The 16,350-nt window shown below is 37.7% G+C and overlaps 1 protein-coding gene across 1 annotated transcript; it reads right to left on the bottom strand.

Annotated features, from left to right (window-relative positions):
- Positions 1-123: 123 nt before the first annotated feature.
- On the bottom strand, positions 124-14,931 carry LOC109991507 (uncharacterized). The gene is made up of 20 exons (XM_065966172.1): positions 14,524-14,931; positions 14,185-14,288; positions 13,094-13,248; positions 12,824-12,992; positions 12,627-12,750; positions 12,400-12,509; positions 11,387-11,601; positions 11,169-11,277; positions 10,846-11,052; positions 9,059-9,117; positions 8,121-8,584; positions 7,909-8,012; positions 6,616-6,770; positions 6,354-6,522; positions 6,138-6,261; positions 4,928-5,037; positions 3,786-4,000; positions 3,485-3,593; positions 3,132-3,338; positions 124-3,030 (listed from the first exon to the last, which is right to left on the bottom strand). The coding sequence occupies exons 1-20, from the start codon at positions 14,902-14,904 to the stop codon at positions 2,988-2,990; spliced, it is 3,333 nt and encodes a 1,110-aa protein (XP_065822244.1). The 5' UTR covers positions 14,905-14,931; the 3' UTR covers positions 124-2,987.
- Positions 14,932-16,350: the final 1,419 nt, after the last annotated feature.

Below are 16,350 nucleotides of genomic sequence, written 5' to 3'. Positions count from 1 at the left end.
GTGAAGCAAATGACTTTTGAGGTAATAATTAAAACAGTATCAGCACTGTGTGGTGAAATGAGGAACGGTTATTTTGTATTTCATTGAGCAAATATCTCTTTATTGCATTAGACAGAAACAGAAGAATTGTGTAACAACTAACCTACACATTATTCTTATGTAACATTTTCTTCTTCCTAAACATCAACATTAATAAAGACAGTCTTCTTGCCATAAAACACAATTAAACTTTCCACATTCATGGTTTTCTAAATCACTAGAAAAAGTTGAATCTTGACTTTAACGCATTCTTTTATTTCAGTTAAAATTCTGTCCAACTGGAGGTGCAATTCTTTGTCTGTTTCAAGTTTCAGTGGTTTGTGTAGTAAAACATTTACTTGGTAGAGGGAGCCACATTTCTTCAAAAACAATGATCACAAGGGACACAGACACACCTTGTGAGATGTGTTACATCTCATCCGGTGTCATGGAAGAAGGACCATGAATCAGGAGAAATTACAATAAATGTAACTTAGACCAACCAGAGAACCTGTTCTCTACTCTTGGTGTAATCAACAAGCATGTAAGTTATTTTATAATATTACATTTTGAACAGACCCTCATAAAACCTTGTTTAAGAATAGGTAAAATATTAAATTACCCCTTCTGAAATATTCAACATTGTCCTAATGGAATTAACATTTTTTTTTTATGTCAAATGAATATATTTTAGATTTAAAGCAGTGAGGAATTACTGTTTTTTAACAGCATATTTTGTATAAATGTAACTATTGGAGCACCTTTTTTCCTCTGGTGTATAGTCTGTCATGCTCTAAGTTTGATTTGAAAATGTGTTGGTATTTGAACTGAGTTAAGTTGCTGTTGAAGATGTAACAGTGTAGCCACACATAACGTTATTCTTTACAAGAAAGGCAAACATAAATCGATCATTTACCATGAGAGGAGATTTTTTTTAAATAAACATAATGCAGTTCAAACAAGTATTCCAGCCTGTTCCAACCTTTGGCCTATTTTTTGGGGTAAAGAGTAAAAGGTGTAGGTTAGATATCAACAATACATACTGTAGCATTTTACAACACCTTAAAGAGCCCCAATCAAAGCTTGAGTATTCAAAATGTAAAAAGGGAATGTTTCATTATTTAAATAGTCTTGTAATGACTGAGGAATGACTGAACGAGTGTCCTATGTGTGGTGCTCCAGACTCAAACAAAAGGGCAAAGACTTAATGTTTAGGACAGGGTCTATTTATTAATTAGCTGTATTTTTTAAGACTGGTGGTAAGGGTCAGCGATTTTTTCTCCAGTCAGTCAAGCCTTAGCCTTGAATAAGAGATAATTTAATAAAACTGTTAGCCCACAGATTAAGAAATAAAACATATTTTAAAAGTCATAAAATTGAATCAAAGAACTACAAAAATTAGAATCTGGAAAGGCTCTTTCTCCATATTTAAAAAAAAAACAACCCTTCAATATAGTCACAAAAAACCACTGAGGGATGAATTGGCATTATTCTGAATGTGAAGTCTTGGTGAATCTACAAACAAATGTTCAATGCACTTTTGCAGTTTTGATACATTGATCTTCTAACAATTCCATACGAAACGTTTCTACTCATCCACAATATCAGACTTCAATAATCCAATACTATAAAGCTGACATTAAACCACATCCATGGTTACACCAAGTTAGCCAACACAGTCAAATAATAGTTTTTCCATTCATACACTTCGAGCCTTGGCTTTTTGCCCACCACAGGCCAAAGCGCCACCTAGTGTTCAGTGTCAGTATCACATGCAAATAAAGGGTCTCATTCTACAACGATACAACAGATAAATGTACGTTTCCCTAACTCAGCTGACCTGATCTCCTCTGTCAGATTATTCTAGAGCTACAAAGACATGTTCTAAACAACTGCCTGGGGCCCAAAACTGAACCTTGGGGCACTCCAGATCTTTTAGTTCAGTTTGTGAGGGGTAGTTAAGCAGTAGCATCAGAACAGTTTCTGAAATGTTTCCTAATAGAAGTCAGCGTGATCAGATCAGCTCTTTTTAGCTGCAGTTTCATAAAGACAACCTGATACACATCAGATTGGGAGAGATAAGTTAACAAAAGAAAGCTGAGGAGGTCCTCTGAAATCTTTCAACAATTTATTAAGACCAATGTCTAGTGGGCTAGATAAGGGTACCACAGGAGGCACAGCGTTCGTTCATATGGGATTAAGCAATCCAGAAAATTCCAAGGGAGCCAAGAGAAGTCTGCTTTTGTTGTGAAGAAAATTGTATTGACCCTTATATGAGCAGTCAGATAGAGTGTCATTCTTTTAATTTTTGTCTTCATCTGCAGTAGGAGGGGTAGAGTTTAAAGATGATCATGTTATATGGATTCCTGCCTGAGACAATTACACTCTGAAACACCCGTGACACTGTTCTGAATTTTCTTCAATTTAAATAAATGAAATTGATTCATAAACATTTGATGGATAAAGAAATTGAACTGTATTTTATTTTTCTCTGACAGCATCTTTTGGCTTCAAGAACCACATAACTGATTAATAGAAAAACAATTGATGAAGTAAACAAACAAATGTTAAGTTAAGTGGATTGGGGATTCTGATTCTATAGGGACAGTTAGTTTTAGTTTCACTATTAGCTCATTAAGTAAAGGGATACAAACAAACTTTGATGCTCACATGCTGATTTAATTGTGTTAAAAAAACAAGAGATTAACAACAGCTTCAGTACAGTTTGCCTCTGAGGGTAGAGAGTAAACAGAAGTTGAGTGCATTGGACTGAAGGGGTTAACAATGACTATGTTTAGTGTGACACAAAAATCAATCAGATATTAGTGAAACTGTAAAATGTAATATGATAAAAACAGTTATAGAGGTCAACCTCTACTTGCTTATTCTTTATTTTATCATACTGTAATACCACAGCTTTTATTCTCTGCAACTCAACAGATCTCCTCTAAGTTGCAATAAAGAAACATTTACAGTGGAGCTTTCTCTTCAGATGGGGAGACTGATCTTCTTCTGAAATAAAAAATACATTTTTATATCAAAACATATATATATGTAACTCAATACTCTTTTGAATTTTTGGATGCAATAAAAAAAAAAAGAGCTCCCAATACCTTGTCCGTTCCACATCCTCTAAAGTCTCTGGTAGACGGACGTTGGTTGTCTCAGGGAGACAAGAGGCTGACACTCCTCCAACAAAAGCCACCAAAGCGAAAATAGTATTTGGTAAATGGCCCCACACTTCTTCAAGAACCATGATGAGAGGGCATACAGACACGCCAAAACGAGCGATGAAGGAGCAGTAACCCAGTCCATTTTGCCTGAGTAATAAAATACACAAAGAGTTATTGTATACAGGGACAACTGACTCCAGGATACAATTACTATATGCATCTGGGAAGAAATTGGTGGATATAGATCCTCTACATGTGCAAAATAAAACCTTTAAATAAAATACTTGTCTGACCTCATTACAGTTGGATAAAGCTCTGTTGTGTACAGAAATATAGTCGTAAATGCTCCCTCTGCAAACATCTTGCCCAAAGCCCCCACAGCTGTCCTGAATGGCCCCTTATCTGAGAAGAGAAACATCTGGAATTACATGTATTCCCTTGTTTTATTATATAAGACCCAACATGTATAATTGTACTTTTCACAACTTGCCGCCCCTGTAGGTAGCCTTTTTTATTTAACTTTTATTCATTAAATCCCAAATGAAATGGTGTACTTATTGCAGGTGTATAGAAGCTCACACATGAATTGATCACCTGGTGGGATAAACATGCTGCAGAGGATACACAGGCTGGTCATAAAGAGTGTTCCAGCTTGATTCAACCGTCGACCAATTTTGTTTAGGGTTAAAAAGATGAACACCTTAGCTGGAACTTCAGAGGCACCGTAGATGAACTGTGTGAGGTAAATGTTCACACCGAAGCCAGTTACATTAAAGCTTATTCCATAATATGCACAGGTCACTCCAAACCTATGAAAGAGAGTCACAGATGTTTTAAAAGTTACACATTAGCCTCCAAAAAAGATGATTGGCTGGCAGGTATCTGTGATAGGAATCTTTAACGCTCAAAAGTTAAAGGCTGCTCTCAATCAGTGAGTTATCTGAAAGTCGTTTCACACTGCAGAGAGATATGGATCTAAATATAGGTCTACTGCAGTGTAGGAAAAAGAATAAAGATCGTGCACTAAATTAAAACTAGCAATCCCTCTTTATTAGTAACTCCACCAAAGCCCTGCGTTCAAAATTTTACTAATGTCGAATTACTAATGCATTCAAAGCTAACAGTGTGTGACGCTAAAGTATCAAATGTAGAAGAAGTAAGTAATCACTATGCAGCAGAGCGACCCCTGTTAGTGCATCATTATTACTGAATAATTCTTACAAATAAATGATGATGTAATTGTTTAAAATAGTCAAAATTAACTTTATTTTAGCGTCTTTTTTTATAGTGTTGGGTACTTTAATCTATATGATTTAATCTATAATTCACCCATAATGCATTTCAGTTTATAATCTAAACATTTCTTATTGATCCTCATAGTAACACATGTAAACTATCAGTGGAGAGAAAAATGACAATATTTGCCTCTAAAAAGGAGAAATACGAGTAAAAAGAAACATAAAATAGAAAAACTCAGGTTAAGTATGAATCCCTCAAAATGACTCTGAAATGAAATTATAGATAAATGTGTTTGTATTTCAAGACATCTTTGAGTTCATTACCATGTGCAAAAACTGACACATAGTGGTCCCATTGTCATCTTTTTTTTGTTGTAGTTAGTTTGCTGATCTCAGGTGAAGTGATTATATGGGCAGGGTGTTGTAAAGATGTTTTTATTTTTCAAGTTTAGAAGGTTTAAAAAAATGTTTTAAAGATAAAAACCAAAATGTAAATACCACACAATGCCAGTAAGGAGAGCCACTCTCCTCATCCTGGGTGTCCTGAAGAGATCCAAATAGGAATATTTTCTTTTATCATTTTCTACAAGTATTACTTTGGAAAGAACCTGGTGAGTGAGAGGGGAAGGTTGGTCAGATTTGTAGCAGGAATCAATTACTGTCTAGAAATGATAAGATTAATGTCGTCTAATTAGAGCTTACAAAAAGTTACGCACAATTTTAAAACCTTAAGAGTTCAACATGTACTCATTCCAGGCAGTCTAACATCAACTCCTTGTCACAGACACACAACGCAGCACACGATTAGCATGTGTGTGCAGGTTCTCAGTCATCCAGGTCATGGTAAATGGAAGTTTGATCCAAAGGCATCTGGACTTAATTGAAGATCTTGATCTAGCTTCGTCCACCAGTTAGCTTAGAGCTGAAGGAGCCTTTTGGAGGAGAGGTGAAATGTCTTCAACTTATTCAATTAAGTCCAAGTGCCTTTGGATCAAGCTCCAGTTTTAACATATGCTTTCTTCCTTTCTCACGTGAGGTCAACATCTATTTGTCCTTTTTAACCCAAATCATGAAGTGGGTTACATAAAACCTCATCATTAAACTTTTGTTTAACAAAAAACTTGCACCCGGTCTTCTTTGCGGAAGTACAGCATTGTTTTATCTTATCTTATCATCCTCAACCTCCACCCCAAGCAGACATTATCTGTCTTTCTACTACATTACCAGCCTTCCTTATAGAGCCTGACAGATTTATCCGCCGGCCGATGTATCAGCCAATATTAGCATATCAAGTAACTGTATCGGTTAATTTTATCTCTGATATGCTTGATTTATTATCCAGTCAAATAGCATTTAATTTGAGTTTCATTGTATTACACTAGCCATCCTCTTCCTGGCTGTCACCAGCAGAGGGTGCTATATGGATTACAACAAGCATTATCACTCTCCAGAGTGTCGAGCACTGATGCACGTACATGTGCAGTTACTTTCCAGTTGAGTGACCAATTTGTCTTCATTTTATATCTTTTCCACAAGTTTGATAACTGCATGTGAGGGATCAACCCAATAAATGTGTATATTTATATCAATCTATCTTTAAACATCCAAGATAGAGTGTAATATATCAACGAAAGTGTGTGTCCTCTCTTTGGTACACGTATGGCATGTGAATTAAAACAGTCTGATCAGACATTCTAAAATGTGTTACCTCAGGCTTTAAGTCAGCCATGAACTGCTCTCTGCCATTCATTTGTGCACATTTGTTCAGGTAAAAATGAGCTCTTTGGACCTTTCCATTACTTATCAACCACCTGGCAGATTCAGGGAGCCACCTGTGACAAAGACATTAAATATAAACTCAAGAATCACACCTCTGCCTCTAATGACAACCGTAATGAAAGCTCAAGAATGTATGCTTCCCTACCACCAGGTGACCATTGCCAGAAAAAGTGGAGCGGTTACTGTGGCTGTTAGGTATCTCCAGTCCTTCACAAAGTAAGCGATAACAGGCAGCATAGCAGTGCCAAAACTCCAGTCCAGGCTTAGCAAAACACCCACTGCAGTGCGATGCTTGATGTCCACCCATTCAATACCTGAAAAGAGCAATGATAACATTTCAGGTCTATTAAAAGAAGGTTTTTTTCATTTATTTTTAAAAGAGTCAAATTCCCTGACATACAACTCACAAAGGACAATGGTGATTATACTTATTCCAGATATTCCTACTCCAGTGCAGAACCTCATGACAGCAAACATGGCAAAATTATGCGAGAAAGCGCTGGCAAATCCAAAGAAGGTGGTTGCAATGTAGGACACGAGAAGCATCGTTCTCCTGCCAAACCTGTAAGAGACAAACGTTTAGAAAAGGTAATGTAACAACGACTTGTTTGATAAATTATCCTGGATATGGAGGGGAAGGAGTGAGAACTGTATGTGGCTATCATCTCTGGATTGGGGTTGAGGTTAAAACCGGGCTGAGGTTGTTTTTTTTTTTAGTTGTGCAGCACTTTTCAGTACATCATGGTTTTATGTTCTGCTGGTTGAGTATTAACTGTATTACTTTGAATTTTGTAACTGTAATATCTGCGGTGGTGAATATGCAATACTGATGTGCCTCATCAGGTTGGCTAAGTTTATGCATCATTGATAACGAGTGTGGCAACTTTTGGACCAACTATTCACTCTTTGTAGGTGTTGATCGTAAAGTTTGGAAGTAGCAAAACACAATGAATCCAGCTTGTACTACTGGAGCATTAAAATTATAAAATAATATTTTTTATAGAAGGTGCACTATGGAGATTTGGTCGTGAAATTTGAAAGTTGGAGAAGTGAAACAATTCTATTGGTCCTAGGAACATTGTTGAGAGCTTAAAAGCTACCAGGAGAGTTACAGTTTCACTGTTGCGGGCCCACCACCATAACTTTCCACGTAGCATTTTATCTTCAAACAGTGTTCCAGGGACCAAATTTTCCTCTGATGACAGTTTGTGTATAGAGTTATGAACATATACTACAGAATCTGTACACTTCTCCAACTTTGAAATTTCTCTACCAAAACAACATGGTGCACCTTTAATGCTTAAAAAAAAGTTAATGCATAATTTTGTCCTAGGCTTAAAACATGTCCAATAATGAGGTCAAATTTGAGCACATACAGGTGAACCGTGTGATTTATGATTAAACATTTTTTTTGTGAACATTTGAACAACAACTATGCAGCTATTTAAAAAAAAAAATCAAATATATAGATTGTACATATTGTATATATTCTTTTTTCAAATGTATATTGTTTATCGTTTTCTCTGTACATTTTTAGCTATAGTAGTTTAATTTCTTTTCTATCGTCTATTCTACTTCTACGTCTACTGTTGGTTCCCAAAACACCAAGATACATTGTTTCTATGTGTAGACCTACTTTGCAATCAACTCTGAAGCTGATTTTGATCAAATACTTGTCACTAAGCAATGTCACTAAGCACCTGTCACTAAGATATCCAAACACCGCCGCTCCAAGCATTACCCCCATGAAGAAGATAGTGGCCGTGGCTCTGTTCACTCTTCTGTTATCACAAACCAGATCCCACTGTGTGAGAAACACAGACAACACACACAGGGAAACAAGAAACATTTTTGCTAATTTGGGAATGATGCTACGTTGAGTCTTTACAAACTGAAAATAAATAAGTCTCACATCTGAGGCCAGAGTAGACTTGAAGGTTGAGTTGTCGTACACCCATCCATTCCTGCACGGCACTGTGGGTAGTTCAGTGATGTTGGTGGAGTTGAGCAGCAGGTGATACTGTGGCTCTGCAAACATCTGACAGGAGCTTTGCGTCCCGTCCTCCTGCACTGGAATACTCACGATAGCCCTCTTTGCCTGGGATAAATTCCTAAACATATCTCCATCATCCAGAGAGCTGATGTCACAGTGGTGAGAAGGAATCGCCGCAATAAAATTATTCAGCAAAAAGTGAAAAGGCAAAGTCACACGAGGAATCACCATCAACAGGATCGTCCTTATTTGGAATTTCCCCAAGCCATCCACCTCTGCCAGTATATTCTCAAACTTCATCTTGTTATTTACAAGGTACAACTCTAAGAGCACAGTATATAGGTTTGAAAGGGACTCACTAGTCTCTTGCACACTGTTGACTCCTGTCAGTCAACGTTCAGCTAAGGGGATGAGTGAATGTGTAAAGAAAGCAAATTAATATTTAGTGAATACTGAGGAGATGATTATTGTCTTAAAGTTAAAACAACATGCTTGTGGCAGAAAATTGATTTTAATCCTAAAAAACAAAGTAATGATTAATCTCCCACAGCTTCGGCCCAGACTAAAAGTATCTCAAGACCTATTTGACTGTTATCCATGAAATTCACACATTCAAATTCCCCAGAGCAGACTCATTTCATATTTTTTCTCAAATCTCAAAGCTCCCCAAAACATGTCTGTGAAGTTTCTTTATAAAAATCCACTCTGATCCTTTTTTTGTTCATGTGTATTAACCCCTCTATTTCAGTCCTGCTCAGAAGAGGCTGAATCTGTTTCTATAACTTTTAAAGGAAAAATGTGCCACTTTTTGATCCAGTAGATGTCGCCCTTGAGCACCTAAACACCAAAACAAACACCTCCGCTATCCTGAAACCTCCGCTCCAGCGGCACACCTTCAACCCCCTCCTGTTGTGTTCTACACAGAGATATCAATTAGAACGCACCATAATTAAGCACCATTAAGCGCAAGCTGCGGACAAAATTGTCCTTTGCTCAATTGCCAGTGGCCTGCATTGTTGTGTAAGCAGGCTAATATTAGCGCACTTTGTTTAACTCATAGCTTCATATTGCACATGAATTGACACGGAATGACCTTGGTCTAAAAACACTTGAGTAGGCAATGTTAATTCTTCTTTTCTCTAGTCCTTGACTAAAACAGCTTTAAATGCAAGGCCTTCCCGTCCATGTAAACATGATGTAAACACGACTCCGACAACTGTCAGCTGGCGAGACTCAGAGAGATATTTCCACAGGATATACTTGGTTTCTGCTGTGGTTATGTGTACGCCTCTCTGGCCGGGCTTGGGTGGCTTGGGCTTTCTCGCTCCATGCATAATTTTTTATGTCGGAAAGGCGGACTCAGAGGGCAGATCAAACACTTAGCTGTCGGCGTGTCACCCAGTGGCGGTTCTAGACCACTTTTACTGAGGGGGCCAAACTAAGGCCAGTTGTTTTGTCAGAGGGGAACATTAAACCCAGGTGAAAAATAGACAAAGATGATCGCTTTAAAAAATATATATATATTATGCCAAATAATAACGCACATCATAAAATACCACAACATAAAATACCATGATTTATATTTGTTTCAGTATCAGTATTTAATACTAGATTGTGAGTCAAATACTGTGTTATTAAGGGGGCTCTTCCTTTTGGAGGGGTGGCCACAGGGGGGACCAAGCTCAGTGTTACAGGGGCACTGGCCTCTGTTGGCCCCTGCCTAGAACCGCAAATGGTGTCACCCACATGGGGGAGGGTGTTACTTCACTTTGTGATGTCATGAAGGGAAAATCTCCAAACGGTCTGTTTGAGCATACATTTTCTGAAAAGTGGAGCAGGCTAAAGACAGAGAGCATGTACTTTTCTCATAATTGGGGTGTTTGTAGACAAGCTAGAGACACATTTTAGTGTTAGAAAAACATAGTAAAGTATATTATGCATAATATTTGACCTTTAGTGTATTTTATATTCATACAAATTTATCATGGACCTTTATGAAGTCTCCAGTTGATTGCTTCTGGTCCAACTCTGGCAGAAGATTAATAACTCCTGTGCTGAGAGTAACAGATCTCTACGTCCAGAAGATCTACTCCAACATCAATTGTTAAATTCAAATAAACATTGTTGTTTATTAGTACCACTTTATTGCCAACTGAAAAAAACATACAGAAACACTGCTCTTGGGGTTTCTTCTGCTGACTTCTTGGTGTGTAAGACAGGAAACCTTTGGACATCTTAAATGCAGACTTTGTTCAATTATTTCAAGCTTTAAATTATGTTTACATTTTCAACTCCTTTTCAATTGATGAAGGTTGATTCATTGTATAACAAACTTCATCACTGCCATGGCCAAGGCATTAGATTTTAATGAATCTCCTTCCTCTTCGTTAATTCCGCCCTGAAATAAAGAGAAACTGAAGTTAGTCATTTCATCTTACAACGATTACAGACTTGAGGAAAGGCACAAGAATTTTAAGGAAAAGGTGTAAATTATTGATGAAGATGTTGAAGTATGCAGTGTACAATACAGCCTGGCCTTTGCCGTGTTGACAGGATTATTCTTTAGCACAGAAGGTCACTGATGTTGACTGTAGCTTTACTATTAAATAACATATAATCCTGCTTTGACAGGTTCCTTCTTTACCTTGGTTTCTCAATCTCCTCGATGTATTGTGGCAGCTGGGCGTGTAATGTCTCAGGCAGGAGATAAGCCACTAAACCAGAGCCCACTGCCACCGCACAGTATATGGCTGAGGGGAGAAGGTGCCACACGTCCTCCAGGAGCATGATGAGAGGGGAAATGGAGACGCCCAGCCGTGCTAAAAATGAAGTGTAACCTAAAGCGTTCTGTCTGCAGAATCAAAGTGCTGAGGTTAATGTAAAGCTGTAAAACATGAGGCAACAACTGAAAGAACATCACTGTGGTCAACCGTGCAGCTATGTGATGTGAGTTTGTTGTGGACTAACCGTACGACTGTTGGAAAGAGTTCAGTTGTGTAGAGGAAGACAATCGTGAAGGAGGCTTCTGACATTGCTTTTCCAATCACTCCAATAACAGTACTAGCGACCCACTGACCTGAGGAAGGAATTTTTAAATCTTTGACCAAGAGATATCTCAGATATGCTGACAAATAATGCATTTGTACCACCACATAAACAGAATTGCTAAAAACAAAACAAATAACCTTTTGGAACAAACATGTTGATGAAGAGACAGAGACCGGTCAACAGCAGGGCTGACACCTCACCAGGCTTTCTGCCCACTCTCTCCAGGTAGAAATACAGACCAATCTTCATCGGCAGTTCAATGAATGCAAATATAAACTGTGTGAGGTATGGGTTCACTCCAAAACCAGATATATTCAGACTTATTCCATAGTATGTAAATGCAACTCCATACCTAGAAAATGGAAAAGCATTGACACTTCTTGCGTTATTATTGCACCTTAATCCTAAGGTTGACATTGTGAGACTTTGATTTAAAAATTCATGGCTAAGATCACAATTACAAAACATTATAAGCCACAATGACAGCATAGAGGGATAACCATTTCTTCTTTCAGTTTTGCAAACATCAAGCATCCATAAAGAGTCCACACTGACCAAGATTTCATTATAATACTAATCTCATGTGTCACCTCTCATCAGAAAAGCCTTTTCAGGTCAGAGCTGAAGAAGCCTTTCAGACGAGTTAAGTTGCCTTTTTGATTCGAACTTTGGATTTAATTCAGCATTTCAACTCTTTTCATATAAACTTATATGACGTCTTTCTGACAGATCCTTGGAAAAATTGATAGCACTCAAGTAGAAAGCTGAAGGCCGGCAATAATTAGCTCGGCTTTGAAAGAAATACTGGAAACAACCGGGTTCTGTCTCAAGTTGAAAATCCATCCAGCAGCACCTCTGAGGCTTACTTATTGACATGTGGCGCCTCACTGGTGTTATCCAAACACAAACGGAAACGTCAAAGCAGCTATTTGTTGAGCTGAGCTGAGTTTCTGGCTTTATCTCCGTATCCTTCCATTCTTTGTAACTCTGTAACTCTACGCTTGGGTTATCACCTCCTGGCATCAGCTCTGTAGGCCTACTTCACAGACATGAAGTTAGTGTGGACCTTTCATTTCAAGTCTCAGAAACAAGGCATTTAAGTTTATTTCCTAAAATTCCTTTTGGTCAGCACATGAAATCAAACACTGACCATACAATCCCTGAGCAAATAGAAATCTTCCTCATGTTTGGGGTTTTGAAAAGATCCAAGAAAGTGTACTTCTTATTCACAGTTTCAGCTTGAGCAGATTCCAGTAATGCCTGGGAGAAAGCATAATGAAAGCAAGTAAACCAACATTATGTTTTTTAACATAGAAAAAAATGTAGTTCTTTATCATCATGACTGTTTGATGTCAGTTGACAAAGAATCAGTTGTACCCTTGGTGTAACAGTGTCCATGTTCTTTGTTCTCTTGTTCATCTCAGCACATTGCATGAGGTACTCATGAGCAGCATCTGCATTCCCATTGGCTAGGAGCCACCTCGCAGACTCTGGAAGCCACCTAAAGGTAATAAACATGATGATGTCAGAGTCTCACTGACTTCTGCACAGAGTGAAATGTGAGACTTTATTACCTCCATGTGATGATGGACACAATCAGTGGTGAGGTCACTGCCAGGATGAGCATCCTCCACTCAGTCACACAGTATGCTATTCCTGTCAGGATCCAGTTTCCAAGAGTCCAATCCAGGCTTATGATTATACCAGAAAAGGTCCGATGTTTAATGTCGAACCACTCAACATCTGTCAAAATATAAATACGGATGGAAGACAAGATCAAGAGTGGTTTAACAATTCATGTCTTTAAATCATCTCAGAGGTTAGCATTGTTTTAACCCACTTACTTAAAACAATAGAGATGATACTTATTCCTGCCAGAGAAAACCCCGTGAAAAATCTCATGATGACAAACATTACATACGATGTGGAGAATGCACTCAGGACTGCAAATGTCATGGATAACAAATAAGAGACCAACAGCAGTGGCCGTCGCCCAAACCTGGACATGAAAAGGTTTCAAAACAACAGTTGGGATCAAAAATATTGACTTAAATTGTATTGATATATTGCCAGATAACAACAGGAGTTACATGTATCTGAGGGCACTTTTCATGTAGGTCCTTTTTATACTGTTACTGTATCTATCTGGCATAGAATTTGCTTTTACAGGATTCAAAAGTTTGGCTATATTTAACACATAGATGATCTTCAAATCTGCCTTTTTATTGCATACGTTTAGGTTTATTTGACCTATTTATATTTATTTTCATTTTTTACTTTAAAATGCTTTTGGTTTAGTATAACCACCTGCACTCTATTTGTCTTTTTGTCAAGAAAAAGCCCCTGAAATTTTGCAATGACAATAGGAAACCTCCCTAAGAGGGCCTCAGCACTCACATTGCACTCCTTAGCGTCGGATGCATTATCACTGTGAAAACCTAAATTTGTCAAATTCTCTTAAGAATGAAGAGGAAATGATCCGTGTGGGATGAAAAAAGACATTGGATCTTTCTATGGAGCACGAACAGACTCTAGAATCGCCTCAGTATGCTGGTGTCCTTCTAACTGTAGCTCTTTTTAGAGACTTCTTTATCCAGACAACATAAATCAAAACCTAAAGTTCTGCTGTCACCGATGCCTGAGACAATGTTTAAAGGAAATATTGTAAGACAGAGAAGAAGAAGGCATGGCATCCTGTCATTTAACTTCTAGGTTAAATCTAGCTTCAAAAACAAATGGAAACCACTCCCTTAATAATGCAACTCAACAGTGTCTTTTAACGGTTATAGATTTCCCTTGTTGTCTTTATCCCCATCGTCTTAAACCCCAGCAGAACAAGCTCACACAATTTATGATCCAAAAACCATGACTTAATTAATGTTTTTATTTCATACTTGGGACAGCTCCCCCACAGTAATCACAATATTAATCTTACCTGTCACTGAGAAACCCAAATATTGGGGCTCCTACCATCACACCAATGAAGAAAATCGTGGCTGTTGCCTTGTTCATCCCCTTTCTACTGCACACCAGATCCCACTGCAGAGCAATCATTGAAAGCATTAGGAAAGCAGAATGTTAAACTCTTACAGGTTGAAATTTGGCTGTTAAAAACTACAATATATATGTATTTTTAGTTTTTGCTCATCATCTCAAATTTCAAGCCAAAGTGCATTTATGGTTTTACAACAACAAAAAGTTGTAATAAAATTAATGTAATTCTGTAATATCAATTCTTTGAAACAATGCTGGATCATTTGCTGAAGACACTTACCTCTGTTACCAGAGTGCTTTTAAATGTGCTGTTGTCATACACCCATCCCTTCTGACACTGGGCAGTCAGGGTTTCTTCACTGCTGTTGGAGCCGGAGAGAAGTTGATATTGTGGATTTGAAAACATCAGACAGGAGCTCGGGGTCCCATCCTGCTCTGCTGGAATACCAACGGCCAGTTTCTGATCCTGCGTTAAATTACCAAAGCGGCCTCCATCATCCAGAGCAGAGATGTTACAGTGATGAGAGGGAACAGCTGCCATGAAGTTGTTCAGGAGAAAGTGACATGGCAAAGTAATTCGAGAGAATAACTGAATTACAACTAGTTGGGTTTGGAATTTACCAAATCCGTTAATTTCTGTAAGTAAGCTGTCAAATTTCATCTTGCTGTGCGCGGAGAGAAGACAGCAGGCTAAATGATGTAACAGTGAAGTGGAAGCATATCACAGACAACAAACAAGACACATTCACCAGCACCATATCAATCATTACAGTCATCCACACAACTGGGGTTTACTGTATACAAGTAACCTCAATCACTCACTTTGTGTGTAAAACAAATACAGACAAAACAATGGTGATTAGTAAGAGGGATGTGGTGATTCATCCTCACCTTCTTAGCCAGGAATCACATCTTTTAAAAGCTGTGTTAAGACTCTGCAAAAAAAAAAGCCTTGTCAAGAGGAAAGGGACCAACAACCCTTTATTCAATAAAGTTTAGACATTGTGTAACATGTAAATAAAAACGTGATGATTTGCAACCCATATTTAATTGAAAATTCCAAAAGAGAAAGTCACATTTGGAACCGTCAGACCACATGAGCCTGGACCCTCAGAAGACGGTACTCTTTCTAGATCTAGTTGATGCAGTTGGAACAGTTTGCTGTTTGCCTGTTAGAGTTTGGTTATTATTTCTTAATGCAAAATGCACTGTGCTCAAAGACGAAGAAGCTTCTGGAAGATTCCCTGAGCCTGTGTATTAATGTCCACTTATGTCTGTTTTTAATGCGAGGCCATCTGAGGGCCCTGAAGGTCCCCACCATCAAATATTGTTTTTTGACCTTGTCCCTGCAGACAGAGGTTTCTTCAGATTATTTGAATATTTTAATAATATTGTGTACTGTAGACAATGAAATTCACAGATTCTTTGCAATAATATGTTTATTTATTTATCAGTTGAATTTTCAGGCACAATACAAGCATTGTTACATCTAATTAAAGTGCAACCGATGCAATGTATATAGGACTTTTAGCCATGGCTTATTTGCAATCCTTGGCCCTGGTTATGCTTTTAGGAATTAACACACATGATACAACAACACTAACATAAAAACTAACATTTGGAGTAGACATAGACAGGCAGATTGATTAAATATAAGAATTAAGAACAATAACTGAAATAAAAACTAAGAACAAAGAAAGGAGAAGAGGAGGAAAATATGCTGTGCAGTATATTAAAAAAAATGTTTTCTTGTTGTTGTTGTTGTAATATTTTCCAACACAGTCTTTCACAGAGCGGTGAACTCCCTCCCCATCTTTACTCTTACTAATTAGTTACAAGTTAATCTAATTAACTGTGAGATCTTCCCTCAGGTGTTTGTTAAGCATTTCACAACCTTTCCAGCCTTTTGTTGCCACTGACCCAACTTTTTTTTTAAAAATGTTGTTGACATCAAATTCCAATGGGGCTTATCATTGTCCAAAATCGATAACATTTCTAAATTTCAACATTTGATAAAGTTTCTTTGTGCTATTTTCAATCAAATATATAAAATATGGGGTTTCAGTGTTTTTGCAAATCATTACATTATATTTTACAAAATAGCTCA

This window comes from Labrus bergylta, chromosome 1, assembly GCF_963930695.1.
Source record: "Labrus bergylta chromosome 1, fLabBer1.1, whole genome shotgun sequence".
Taxonomy (NCBI): domain Eukaryota; kingdom Metazoa; phylum Chordata; class Actinopteri; order Labriformes; family Labridae; genus Labrus; species Labrus bergylta.
The sequence above is the reverse complement of the archived record's forward strand: the minus strand, read 5'-3'. Positions and strand labels throughout refer to the sequence as shown.

Bases quoted from the DNA above. Each gene is read 5' to 3' on its own strand.
- LOC109991507 (XM_065966172.1), bottom strand. From the start codon at position 14,904: ATGAAATTTGACAGCTTACTTACAGAAATTAACGGATTTGGTAAATTC. The intron at 13,249-14,184 runs GTAAGATTAATA...TTTCATGTCCAG, and splicing joins TTTGGGTTTCTCAGTGACAG to GTTTGGGCGACGGCCACTGC. The intron at 11,053-11,168 runs GTTAGTCCACAA...TTGATTCTGCAG, and splicing joins CTCTTTCCAACAGTCGTACG to ACAGAACGCTTTAGGTTACA.